Below are 14,654 nucleotides of genomic sequence, written 5' to 3'. Positions count from 1 at the left end.
ACAGCATTGGAACATGAAAATGTGTGCACACGGTGCACCAAAACCACTCATTGTCTGTGGATGCAGAACCAAATATGAATCTAGGTCATAAAAAAGTTCAGTTTTATTTTGGAAACATCAGGTAAAAAAAAGGACTCTAGTCCTACTAAAATGACATTACATCAAAACATCATCGATGTATAAACATCATGGTTGGATAATGTTCAAATGGGCGGCACAGTGGTGCAGTGGGTAGCACTTTCACCTAGCAGTAAGAAGGGTCATTGGTTCGAATCCCAACCACGACACTACCTGCCTGGAGTTTGCATGTTCTCCCTGTGCCTGCGTGGGTTTCCTCCGGGTGCTCCGGTTTCCTCCCACACTCTAAAGACCTGCTGGTAGGTTAATTGGATCCTGTCTAAATTGTCCCTAGTATGTATGAATGTGAGTTAGGGACCTTAGATTGTAAGCTCCTTGAGGGTAGGGACTGATGTGAATGTACAATATATGTAAAGCGCTGCGTAAATTGACGGCGCTATATAAGTACCTGAAATAAATAAATAATAAATAAATAAATACCCCTTAGCACCATCAGATACATCCAAAGGGCTGCCGAAACTGTGGACCAGATTCAGTCATAATGAATTGATTTGATGAAACCCGACACGTTTCGGACTTATAGTCCTTCCTCAGTGGTGGGTATTGAGAGTTCTAGAACATAGATATTGCAGTCATTAGTTATGTAAATCAAAACAACATTTTACAGATGTACAATCCAAACTTCAATACATAATAGTGAAGGCTGCTGTTGGTACTTACAATAATCAACCCAATAGGAGCACAGCGAAAATACATGAAACCAATTTGTGTCCTGTTTGGTGGAATGGTTGTGTGGTACAATTAACAGGGGCGTGTGTGAAATAGGTAGAACAGCGTGCGTTCACAAGGACCCTAATGGGGCATGTGCGCCCCTGTGACAATGGCCCAGAGTGCTAGTATCTGTAATAAAAGAATATATATATACACACTAATACTGTTTAAGCCAGGGGCAGCAGTAGAGGCACTTGAATACCAATTTGCTCTGGCTAAAAGAAGGATTATTTTATCCAGGTGCTAGGAATTTAGATATGCGAGTTACCTTAAAGTCAAAGACAACAAAAGTGTCTCAAAAATGAGACATCAGGGGTCTGTTTAGACCCCTGATATTTTATCAAAGCCCCCAAACAGAATAAAATTATAAAAAATAATAAAGAAAAAAAATTGTAAATAAATAAATAAAATAAACCTGTAAGAAATAATACAAATAAAAAACACATAATTAAAGGCTCATGCTCACAGCTTCTCTGGCCCATACAGTGTGAATGAGGGGTTTGTCTGTGTGGCTGCAGCTGCCTGTTATTCCACGAAGGCGCAGCAGCTGTATGAACACAGCTACGCATGCATTTTAGAAAAGCAGTGTATTCTGGTGAGATACAAAAAGTTAACATTGTTGCAATGTTTTCTATTTGTACAGTATTTTCATGTATAAATACATTTTTCAAAGAATACATTCACTTACATGGCAAAATTAAATGCTGTTACACTTGATACATTGCTGAACTATTCCCCACAGTGTACAGTCCTAAAAGTATAATTTGTATAGTTCAATCTCCTACCCAAACAACAGTGGCTGACACTTCAGGGTGAAAAAAAGCAGAGACACTTTAGTCACATTGTTTTGTGAAGGAGGGCATCACAATGTAGTGGCTGTGCTTGCCCACTGCTCATCCCTGCAGGAAGTTGAGGGCTGGAAGCATGCATATCTAGAGTAATGCTGCCAATGTTTTTTTAACATGTAGTTCTGTCCTTGAAATTGCATATCATTTTATCAGTTGTTTAACTGAAAATTTTGGCTGTTGAGGTTTCATGTAACGCTCTCAGGGAAAAGCAGAAAAGAATTTAAAAAAAAGCAACATTTTTTGAAACTGTTCAATGCCTTAGGACAGGGGTCGGCAACCCCCGACACGCATGCCAGAGGTGGCACGCAACGGCATTCATGATGGCACGCAAGGGAAACCTAGGAGGAGACCTATCTCCCGCACAACAAAGCTGGCCGGCTGCTGCGCTCTATACATACAAGGCAGTGGGTTGGCTTTTGAAGGTCTCAGTTCTCACCACCCCCCCTTTAGCTCCTGCCCCTCTGCAAAGGGAAACGGCAAGGATGGTCACAGCTCCCACCCGGCTCTATGCATACAAGGCAGAGTGGATGGCTCCCACAGGTCTCAGTTCCTGCCCCCCCCACCTTAGCTTTCGCACCCAGAAAATAGCAAGAAGACCAGCTGTTTGCATACAGTGCAAGGCAATGCGGTTGGCTCCCCAACCTCAGTTCCCATCCCTCTTTTAGCTCCTGCCCACCCGCATAGGAAACAGCATGGATGGTCACAGCTACTGCCCAGCTCTATGTATACAATGCAGTGCGGTTATCTCCCCAGGTCTCAGTTCCTGTCCCCCCCACCTTAGCTTTCGCCCATAGAAAATAGTAAGAAGACTGGATTTTTGCATACAGTGCAAGGTAATGCGGTTGGCTCCCACAACCTCAGTTCCCATCCCTCCTTTAGCTCCTGCCCACCTGCCAGTGGCGGCTGGTACTCAAAATTTTTTTTTGGGGGGGGGCGCAAAAAAACTGAAAAGTTCTGAAAGAAAAACCCCATCAATTGCAGCCTCACTGTACCATCAATCGCATCCACTGTGCCATCAAACGCAGCCACTGTGCCCATCTAACGCAGCCACTGTGTCCATCTAACGCAGCCACTGTGTCCATCTAACGCAGCCACTGTGTCCATCTAACGCAGCCACTGTGCCCATCTAACGCAGCCACTGTGCCCATCTAACGCAGCCACTGTGCCCATCTAACGCAGCCACTGTGCCCATGAAATGCAGCCACTGTGCCAATCAAAGGCAGCCACTGTGGCCATCAAACGCAGCCACTGTGCCCAGCAATTGCCGCCACTGTACCATCAAACGCAACCACTGTGCCATCAAACGCAGCCACTGTGCCCATCAATTGCCGCCACTGTACCATCAAACATGTGCCCATCTTATGTACTCACTGTGCCCCATTAAATGCAGCCTCACTGTGCCCCATCAAATGCAGCCTCACTGTACTCCATCAAATGCAGCCTCACTGTGCCCCATCAAATGCAGCCTCACTGCCCCATCAAATGCAGCCTCACTGTGCCCCATCATATGCAGCCTCACTGTGCCCCATCATATGCAGCCTCACTTACCTTACAGGCAGCTGCGCTTGGGCTGTGGGTTCCACAGAGCTGCCTACGTCACTTTCGTAATACTATGGGCGGAAGCTGTTCCATGATTGGATTGCTCCGCAAAGCAGGTCAAAAGCCTTCAAATGGAGTGCCTCGTCTGAAATCTCGTGATTGCATTGACGTGGCGCTTCCCATAGTGCACTGTGTCTGGCACCTGAACACAGTGCACTTAAAGAACATTATTTTCTTTTTTTTTTTTTTTTTTTTTTTTTTTTAAGGGACCTTTTTAAAAAAAAAATTTTTTGTGACTGCTGAGTGGGGTGGTGGTGGTGGTGGGGGGGTGGCACCCCTGCGCCTCCTATGGACGGGCCGCCACTGCCACACGCATAGGTTATTAATAACCTAATAACCTATTTATAGCCTGCCTGTTATTCCACGAAGGCGCAGCAGCTGTATGAACACAGCTGCAGGTCCTAACTTTACAGGTGTGCAGGTGCAGGTGAGTGGCCCCAAATGCACACTGTGTTGGGGGCTGCACACATCTGCCAAATTAGGATCTATAGCTGTGTTAATACAGCCATAACATAGGCTGCCTGCAGCTCCAACCCTTTAACAAAATGCTGATTCACACTGTGCACAGCATCCATGAGAATGATCCCCATGCCCTCATGCACACACATTATGTGGTGTGTGCCCCCCCCCCCCGTAATGATTTTAGTGTATTTTTAGGAAAAACATTGTTTTGATATTTTCGGGGGGGGGGGGGTGTTGGAGGGCCCAGTCAGGTGGGCTGTACAGAGCCTATGATTTATAACAGTGGCCCTGGTGGGAATCAAGGAATAGTGGAGTAAAAATAAGGTACTAGGTACCTGTATCTCCCCTCAGTGTTATATGCCAATTGATCCACTTCCAGGCTTCCCAGCCACATCACGTAAATTCATACTGCACGCGGCAACTTCACCAAGTCATTAACATGATTAACAATTGCCTCCCAGCTGCAACCTTCCTGTCTCCTGCTGTATCTTCCTCCTGCACATGTATACTGAAAAGATTGGAGCAAAACAATTATTGGGTTTCTACAAAAAAAGGAAAGGAAAACTTGTGCCACAGGATAAAAGCAGACCCTGGAAAGGTAACACATTAGTAGTATCTGATGATGGCAGCATAGGGTGCCATTTCACCAGTTTACTACCAGAACAGGTTTTGAATTTTTTTCACACATGTTCAAATGCACATTTTAGTCCTTTTTTCAACCATTTTCACAGTGGCAGGGCCTTACACTGTCACAGAGAGGAGTAGTGAGATGAGGGATTGGAAAAATAGATTTGAGTGTCAATCAGCATAGAGTTGGTATTGGAAGCTGTGAGAGTTTATCACGTGACCAAGGGAGGAAGAACAGATGGAGACTAGGATATGTCTGTGGACAGAACTTTGGGGGTCCCCTACACTAAGAGGAAGTGGAGAGGAGGAGACAGAGTTGTAGACAACTCTGAATGTAGATACCCTGTTTCCCCGAAAATAAGACCTAGCGTTATTGTCGGTGATGGCTGCAATATAAGCCCTACCCCCCAAATAAGCCCTAGTTAAAGTCCTTGTAGGTCTTATTTTCAGGGTAGGGCTTATTTGGGGGGTAGCCATCACCGACAATCACGCTAGGTCTTATTTTCAGGAAAACAGGGTAGGAGGAGAACCAGGAAAGAGCAGAGTCTTGTAGGCCAAGAGAGTTGAGATTTTGAGGAGGAGGGGGTGGTCAACAGTATCAAAGTCAGAAGAAAGATCGAGTTGGGTAATGGCCATTGATTTTAGCAGTTGGTAAATTGTTTGTGAGTTTTAATAGGGCAGTTTCCGTGGAGTGTAGCGAACAAAAGCCAGACTGCAAGGGTTCAAGAAGGTTATTGTCAGTGAGGTAGGAGCTCAGACGGTTGAAGACTAGGGGTAAATTTTAGAGGTAAATGGGATCAAGGAGATGGCTATTTAGTTGTTCAGGCTGGTGGGTTTTAGTAAAGGGCTTTTAAAGTATGGGGGTGATAAGCACATGCTTTAGAGGGCAGGGGAAGGTGCCAGTAAAGAGGGAGAGATTGAAGATATGAGCGAGGGAGCGTAAGACAGAGCAAGAGGGTGACTGAAGTAGCTGTGAGGAAAACAGGGTCTAGTGGACATATGGTAATGTGGGCTTGTGAGAAAAGTTTGGTGACCCCTTCTGTAATAACAAGGTCAAAAGAGGAAAATATTGAATGTAGTTTTACACAGGGTATGCTAAGCGGGATAGATTTCTGTGTAGTAGAAATGTTCCTACGAATTACATCAATCATTTTTTGTGATTGTCCACCACCACCTCCACCCAGTAACTCACTGCTCAGGAGATTGCTAAAGTAGAGAGTTAAAGAAGAGCCAGTGAAGACTGGATAGGCCTTAATGAGAGTGACAAAGTAGCCTTGTTTGGCGGCATGGAGAGAGGAATTGTATTTTAGGAAGGCAGATTAATATAAGGTAAAGGCTTGCAGGGATTTGGTTTTTATGCAACCATTGCTCCAGTTCATGGCTTTGTCTCTTGAGATTTCTGATGTTGCAATCTGCCAAGGTCGTAATGGTAGGGGCCTGATTCTGTGCATAGTGAGAGGAGTAAGTGAGGATAAGAGTACACTTTTGTAGGCAGAAATGGCCAGGTCAGGCCAAGGCAGGGTTGAGATATAGGAGGTCAGTAGCAGAATAAAAAAGAGGCGAGTTAAGGTGGCAAATGTTTTGGCAGGTAAATGTTTGTTTGGAGGGATAAATGGTTGAGGACAGGGACACTGTGAAAGTGATGAGGTTGTGATCAGAGAGAGGAAAGGGTGTGTTAGTGAGGTTGCAGAGAGTGCAAAGATGGGAGAATACTAGGTCATGGGTCTTACCATCAATATGAGTGGAGGACTGTTTCCATTGTGTTAGGTCAAATATGAGGTTTAGTTGGAAAGGTAAGATGAAGCCAGACTGTTAACATTAATGAGGATGGTAAAGTCTCCAAGAATGATAGTGGGTATTTCAGAGGAGGGAAAATAGGGTAGCCAGGCAGAGAAGTCATCAAGGAAGCATGAAACTGGTCCAGGAGGCTGATGGATCAGTGCAATCCTTAGAGAAAATGGAGAACACATTCAGTGAGTCCAAAATGGAGAACAAATTCAAAAGAAGAGAGGGATAGAAAGGAACGTATAGAAGGATGTGAAAGGTGTACAGTGGGGATAGAAGCAAACTAGTTCCACTTCCTTTCTATCTACTGTGTCTGGGTGTGTAAGTCCGGTGCAAGCCTCCATGGAAGAGGGCAGAGTCAGACTTTTGAAGCCGGTAATGGCAAGAAGGTTTGGGAGACAAATACTTCATGGATGGAAATTAGCTTGTTACAGACAGAGCAGGCATTCCAGAGGGCGCTTTTGGAAGCAGGGGGTTAGAGATTAAACTGAGTGGCTTATGACTGTTGCCAGAGGATGGAGGGTGCTCAATGTGGGGGTTGCAGTGAGATACTGGAGGGCCAGGATTAGGGGAGATATCACCAGAGATTAGGATAAGAAGGACGCTTTACTGCATTTAGACTGATTTTACTGCTGTGGGCATAGTAACAGTTTAAGAACAGAGGCAGCATGACGTCACACAGGTCGCAGAAACCCCATGCTCACCGCATGCTGCCACCTACTGTTAACATCAGTGGGTGACCCCCATGTGATGTAACCGACACAGCATGCACTGATCGGGGACGTCTTAAGTGGGCGGTGTCACCCACTGATGCCATCAGGTGACTCTGCCCCTTAGTTATTTAACCACTTACCACAAAATCATGTACCTGTACATCATTCTGCTTTAAGTGGATGTACCCCCGTACCGTTTTTTTTTAGAGTCGACGGTTGACTTGTGATAACAACTGATGCGGCTAAGCAGCCGCTCGATTGTGATCACAAACAGCGTGAGAGGATGCCCCCCCTCCTGCTGCCTTCCATCGCTCCGCCCCAACTCTCCCGTCCCACTGGGAGGCCCGTGTGACCAGCCGGCACCTCCGCTGGCCTGCCAGGGACCCCAACAAAGCTAGTATCAACAGCTGATGACTCATTGGTTGTTAAGGACGTGGCAGGTGGCTTACCGGCCCACTGCTTACAAACTAGCTATTCTTCACACAGAATTCAAATCAGTCGATCATTTTTTGACCGATCTGAATTATACATGTCTACCCCTATTTTTCTCTCCCTCCCCTCCCCCTAGTGCTTTCTATTGGCTAAACAAAAACACCTGAAGCTGTAAAACACTTATAAAAAGCTGCAAAAGACGCTTTAAAAAACGCCCAAGAAATGGCATTAAATCGCTATGCTCAGGTGTAAATGAAGTTTAACACCCCCCCTCCACCCCTAGATTAACAATACTGCTGCCCCTTGTACCCATTCATCCAGAGTGGGGGCATGCTAATACAAGAGGTGTGCTATTGAGCAGATCACCAGGTGAAAACAGAAGGAAAAACCCTAAAAAAAGAAAACTGATGCAGCTGTCACAGATTTTGATTGGTAAACTGCAATATATTACATTTTTGGCTTTGGGTTTTATACGGTTTTAAAAGTGTACAATGTATCAGTGTGGAAATATTCTGCCCTGAGCTCAAGAATGTAAATAAATTGTAACATTTAACTGGAGGGAGATTGCTCTGCACACTAAGAACATTTTCATAGTTTCACAATATTAGTGCATTAAAGCGGTAGCAAAACCGCTGGTGGTTAAGAAAAAAATCCCCTGCAGGGCAATGTCATAATGTGCTAGTATGCATCGCATCCGGCACCTTCAGAGCGCATGCGCCAATGATGTCATTGGCTGCATGCACTCTGAATATCTCCTAAACTGTGAATGTTTAGGAGATATTCACAGTACCTACAGGTACACCTTATTATAGGCTTACCTGTAGGTACAAGTGGTAGTACAGAGTACATTTTTTTTTTTAACGCATTTGTTAAATAATGTTTTTTAGCAATTTGACTACTTTTGAGATACATACTGCAAAAGTTTTAACACAAAGATTTATGTGATTATTTATCTCCTCTAAAGCGTACACACGATCGGAAATTCGGCCAGCAAAAGACCGATGAGAGCTTTTGGTCGGAAAATGCGACTGTGTGTATACTCCATCGGACTTTTGATGGCCGAATTTCCGCCAGCAAAAGATTGAGAGCATGTTCTCAATTTTTCAGATGGAAAAAGTTTCTATCAGAAATTCCGTTCGTGTGTATGCAATTCCGACGCGCAAATAAACACGCATGCTCAGAATCAAGTATGAGACGGAGCCGCTCAGTCTGGTAAAACGACCGTTCGTAATGGAGATGGCACATTTGTCACACTGAAAATTTTTAAATCTTTCAATACAGCGCATTCTCTTCTTCTTTATAATGCTAGAAGAATGAAGTTGTTTTGCTGCTCATATTCACACAGAGTTCTCACAAACTGATTTCTTTATTATTTCTCGTGATCTGAATAATCGTTTTTGTTTTTCAAGCCAGATCTCCCCAATAATGTTTAGAATTAATTTTTATAGTCATTTTTTTTAATGAAGATCCTCTGTTTTTTTTTTTTTAATTATTTTATAGTGATATCCATTTTTTTTTTTTTTTTTTGTATGTCCCATTTCCACGACTCCATTATTATCTTGTATTTGTAAATATCAAGGAGGTTGGTTGGTGTCCCTTGTTCATTTGACATTGTATTTTTTAAATGTACCTGCCTACTCACAAACTGTCCTTTTTGAAGTAAAACACATAGGCAAGTATTTCTGAAAACAAAATATCCATTTATTCTGGGTCATAACAAAATAAAGAGGAAGGCAACGCTGGAGAAACTGGTGAAGATTGCCAAGCCTTTGTACCCCAGGGCAGACAGGAGTCCTTATAATAGTGAACACAATTCGGTCCAGGACTACAAGAGATCAGGAACAGCAGCAGAGGACATATCTGTCCCCAGGGTGTGGTCATACAACAGCCTGCATCTTTTGCCAGACCAGACTGAACCCAGGCCATCACTCTCTGGTCTTCCTTAGACGCTTCCTTCCAGGCTGTGGCTGTGGTGTTGGAGGTGTGGCAGGAGGTGGAGGAGGAGGAGGACCATGATTCAAGTCACAAATGTGGCTTTGACTTTTGAGTTGGCCCCTCAACCCCTTATTTAGGGCTTGTAACATTACTTCCTCACATAATAGGCATTGGCCCTCCTCCATTTCCAGCATTTTGCAGGCTGTAATGTCCACAAAGTCCTCTTGAACACTGTGGGGAGTTCTGAGGGCCACAGTAGCCTTCAAAAATAGGCCAATTGCTGCCTCCTTCACGTTACTCTTCTTCCTGGCACTTTTTGGTGGAAGGTGGAGGGGAGGGACCTGCGATTCTGGCAGGCTACTGGGCCCGGCCAAATCCTGGCTGCCACTTTCTACAGCCTGGCTGAGGCTTTCCTGTGTATGAAAAAGGGACATCGTTTTAGTTTTTGGTTCATCAATCACACACAATTTTCATCTCATGCTGTTGCAAATTTAATGTTAATAAATAGAAAAGACTATAATTCTAACCCCAGCATTTTTCATTCTTGTCCCAATCATTTGTGGACACTACTGTCTATTGATATGTAAAACACTTTGTTAAATCAGAAATTAGTGATCAAAATTAGCATATATTTAACATCATTAATTTGACAACCAGAAATATTGCTGCCTGGAAGGCCCAGGTTGGACGTCAGAAGCCTCAGCTGGGGGGGGGGGGGAAGTGTGGAAGGAAGACTGGAGAGTGCTGGCCTGGGTTCATTCTGGCCTGCCAGAAAATGCAGTCTGTCATAGTACCACAGCCTGGGTACATAAATGTCATCTGCTGCATCACCTGATCTCAGGGAATCCTGGACCTTCTTGAGCTCCCTATTATAAGTGCTCCTCATGCCACCAATTAGGGCCTTCAAATAGGGGATGTGGATGGGGATCACGGGCTTCACAAATTCCACCAATTGATCCAACGCTGCCTTCCTCTTTGGTTTATTGTTATAAAAGGGGTGGTTTACCTGCCACAGACAGGGCAGCTCCCTGTACATATCAATGAATATGGGCATAAAGTCCTCATCATTGAATAGATCCATTTTCTCTGCAAGACACAACACAAGACAAACCCTAATGTCAGGCTAAACTCTCCTAATCTTGACCCAATGTAGGCCTCAGTCCATAAGCAGTATAAGCCACTGATGCACCAACTTAAAATTGTACCTTCTTTATAATGAGCGACTCGCTACACCTTCCTCCGCTCACAGATCGTACGTATGACGCATGCGTGTTACGCTTTATATACACTGCGCATGTGTGAAACTCCTCCCGCGTCGCCTGCCTCTGACGTTCTTTCTAGATTATTCCCCGCCCTGTCTCTTTTGTCGCAGTGGGAGAGGAACATGGTGGAGACACAGCAGGTGCTTAATAGCAGTAACGAGGAGGAAAGCCCTGAGCAAGAAACATCCCAATCCAGGAGGAGGAGATTTAAGGCCTCAAATATGTCATTTGAAGAGATGGTGGAGATGGTGGACATATTAAAGAGGACTGACTATGATAGGAAGTATGGACCATACTTAAACCCAAATGTGAGAAAGGCCAAGATCATGACTAAAGTTGTGAAGAGTCTGCGCTGGAATTTTCGAGTACGACGATCCAAGGAGCAATTGAGGAAACGCTGGTCGGACCTGTAATTAAGGGAGCAGGATCAGTACAGAAGGATCAAGAAAGTGCTTTTAAAAAGTAAGTAGTTGTCATGTGTTCCTATTCTTATTATTACTTGCATGCTGCTCCATGTGCTTTTCTTTACTGTTGTACAGTTTAAAATGGCTACTTTCATGTTCGCGGGCACAGTAATAGTAAACATTGTTCGTTTGCCAACTAAATACAATGTTTTTTCCAGATACAGGGTTAACTACATTTGGTCATGATAATTTGTATAAAAAGAAGTTTAGGACATTGTTGATGCCTTTGAAACTAGAATGAATTGCAAACTTGAGTCAGTGGAATGTAAGGAGAGGACACTCAGCAGCTGTTTACACATCTGGACTCTGGAGCACTAGTGTGGGACACCAGAGCACATTTTTTAGGGTGACCCACACAGGTGCTCCAGTGGATACTTGGGGTGTCTCCATGTGTAAAACTTGTCCAAAAAAGGTAAGTATTCCAGTTTGGTTAAGGGAATTAATCATGTCTTCAACTTGGAACTCTGCCCAAACAGGCAATTGTACCCCACTTCCAAGCAATGTTTCACATTCATATTTCTGTTGACAAATATCTGTGTACTAAGTATACCTTTTGTTTCATTCTCATAGGGGAGAAAAGACTTGCTCCGTGGGAGGACACCAGCAACACCACACCTCATGAAGAAGGGGAACAGAGTATTGTGGTATCTCAGGATGTGGAGGAAGGAGAGGTGAAAGAAGTGCTCGAATTTGGCACCACAACAGGTCTGTGTCGGACACCACAGATTCAGGTAATAGATGTATGCCTGCATATTTTTAATACATGGTGTGTATTTTTATTTTAGGTGATTCAGGTTGTGGTACCAAAATTGAGTAATTTCACCAGTTACAGTGCACAATGGCTTATCCAGGAAATCATGTTTTGTAGTCGTGATTTGGACCTTAATAAAGGAAAAAACCAAGGAGATTGAACAAAGACTGAAGAACATGATTGATGTACTAGGGAGAATCTAAATTCTAAAAAGATTCCTGGATTTTTTAAATTTTTTTTTCTAAAAATGTTTTCTAAAGTTTTAATACAGTTTAAAAGCCAAATTTGGAAGATGCACGCAGTGTGTCAACATGTGCTATCTGCCATCAGGGAATTTCAATGTACGTGTTTTGTGGGTGCAACCCCTTCCTCCCAACTCTAGTAGGTGAGAGGAAGTGGTTGCGCCCCCAAAACACACCCATGATGGGAAATAGCACATGTTGACATTAGGTATGGGATTAGAAAGGAAATCCCCATTTTGACTCACAATTTGTGTGCATCTTCTAAATTTGGCTTTTACAGGGGTGACTTCACCCCATCTGATGAAGGCAAGATCAAGACCTTTTTCAAGCTATAAAATGTCTGATATTGCCTTCTTTTTTGCAATTTTGAACTTTGTAAGCTCCAGAGTTGTGTATGTTATGTTTGGAAACATGCCTGTTTCTGTAATTTTTCAAAAATTTCAAGGTAAAACTTTGAAAAAAAAAAGATCTGTTTTTTTACCACCAAATGTTTTATAAAATGCACATGTGAATGTGCATGGAGTAAAAGGCTTTCTACTCAACAATGTGTGGCTTCTTCTTTCAATGCTCAATAACACTTTTTGTATTAAGTTGGTGTTTACAGTGACAATGGGTGTTATTTAAATAATGTGAAAACCACCTGGCACTACAAGTGCACTAGGAGAACCTAGGAGACAGCTAAAACAGTAAATCGAAATCAAGATTTTATCATATCAATTTTTTGTTTATTTAAAAAATATTTACAAATTAGTTGGCATAGCAATGGCTCCCCTACCCGTAAAATATTCCACATATTTTTCACGCACTTCACGGGCGCTTTGGGGGGGCAAGCCAGGACGGACAGCTTCCAGGGCCGTCAGTGTTGGTTCCCAAAGTCCGGCCTCAGGCCTAACTGAGGATATATAATTTGGAGCATTTCTTTTTAAAAAGTTGTGCAGGATGCAACAGCATATTTTTAATACATGGTGTGTATTTTTATTTTAGGTGATTCAGGTTGTGGTACCAAAATTGAGTAATTGTGGTTCAGTTTGTACTCCACCAGGTTGATTGTTGTTAGAAATAGGCAGAACCGGCTTGCCATTATCCCAAAGGTATTCTCCATGACTCTTCGGGCTCTGGCCAGCCGGTAATTAAAACCCTTTTCCCCGGGGAGAGGGTCCTCTGGGGGAATGGGCTCATCACGTGATTGGCCAGACCAAATGCTTCATCAGCAATAAAAACAATTGGAAGTCCTTCGACGTTCTCTTCCGCTGGTGGCAATCCCAAGCCACCACTCTGGAGACGTCCATAGAACTCGGTCTGGGCAAAGACTCCACCATCCGACATTGGGCCATTCTTCCCCACGTCCACATAGAGAAACTCGTGTGTTGCCGACACCACTGCCATCAACATGATACTATGAAACCCCTTATAGTTGAAATAGTATGACCCCGAATGGGGTGGTGGGACGATGTAGACGTGCTTCCCATCTATTGCCCCTCCGCATTTGGGCAAGTCCCAACTATGGGCAAAGTGGGATGCCACAGTCTGCCATTCCTGTGGCGTTGAAGGAAACTGTGGAGTCCAAACAGAAAAAAAAATTAGTAATTTTCCACATAAACATTGCAAGCGGATTGGACACAAACATTCTTGGCCAACATCAGTATAACATTGATTTTAATGCGTATTTAAAGACAAAAAAATAAAGGTCCACTTATCAGATTCCTCACTCCCTAAAACTTACCCTAATATAGTCCTTCTGCAGGACCTAAACGATGGCAGAACAGGTCTCTGGAATAATGATCCCCAGAGCCTGGGGGGAGATGCCTGTAGAAAACCTGAGGTCCTGTAGACTTCTCACCGTTGCCAAGTACCACAAGGTGGCGACTAGCCTCTGCTCGGGAGTTATGACTTCCGCATGCAGGTGTCCTGCCTGCTAATATAAGGGGTGAGCAAAGCCAACAAACGGTGAAAAATGGGGTCCTTCATCCGGAGAAAATTCCTGAAATCATCAGGGTTATTCTCCTGGATCTCACGCAGCAGAGGCATATGAGAGAATTGGTCACGCTGAAGTAACCAATTCTTGGTCCATGAACTCCTCCCCACCCTGTTCATGGACTGGGCTTGGGTCAAAGTAAGAACCCCAACACCAAGCCCCCGTACAGCACGAACTCTACGACAAGTACGTAACCGCAACATGGCTTCAAAACGGTCGGCTGGTCAGAACGAACTAACCGAACGCACTGAAGAACAGCAAGGCCTGTGAAGAGCGAGCCGAAAATCAGAAACAAGCAGACAAGAATGCACTGAAAAACAGATACGAACTGACTACACGCACTGAAAACCAGATACAAACACACAAGCACAAACTGAACAGCAGTAAAACAATCGGAAATAAACATGAGTCTGAAAAGTGCGAATCGTCTCTCACCAAACTTCTACTAACACGAGATTAGCAGAAGGAGCCCAAAGGGTGGCGCACTGGGTATTGAAATTCCTTTTTCTAGTCCCATCGTACGTTCTTGACAGTCGGAATTTGGTGTGACCGTGTGTATCCAAGACAGCTTGAATGAAGTCCCATCGGAAAAACCATCAGAGCTTTTTCCGACCAAAATTCTGATCGTGTGTATGCGGCATTCGGCTTAATGTACAAGGGACTTTTTACAACCTCTCCTGAAAAATGTAACTTGACAGATAGTAACCAAT

At 43.9% G+C, this 14,654-nt stretch overlaps 1 protein-coding gene across 1 annotated transcript in view; it reads left to right on the top strand.

Annotated features, from left to right (window-relative positions):
- NFASC (neurofascin) overlaps positions 1-14,654 on the top strand; it is a gene marked incomplete in the record, with an annotated part of 207,251 nt that overhangs the window by 8,540 nt on the left and 184,057 nt on the right. Inside the window, 1 exon segment of the mRNA XM_073615822.1 lies at positions 11,547-11,707. Within this exon segment, the coding sequence (XP_073471923.1) occupies positions 11,547-11,707 (161 nt within the window).

This window comes from Aquarana catesbeiana, linkage group LG02 (assembly GCF_042186555.1).
Source record: "Aquarana catesbeiana isolate 2022-GZ linkage group LG02, ASM4218655v1, whole genome shotgun sequence".
Lineage (NCBI taxonomy): Eukaryota > Metazoa > Chordata > Amphibia > Anura > Ranidae > Aquarana > Aquarana catesbeiana.
This window is presented reverse-complemented; position numbering and strand designations above follow the sequence as displayed.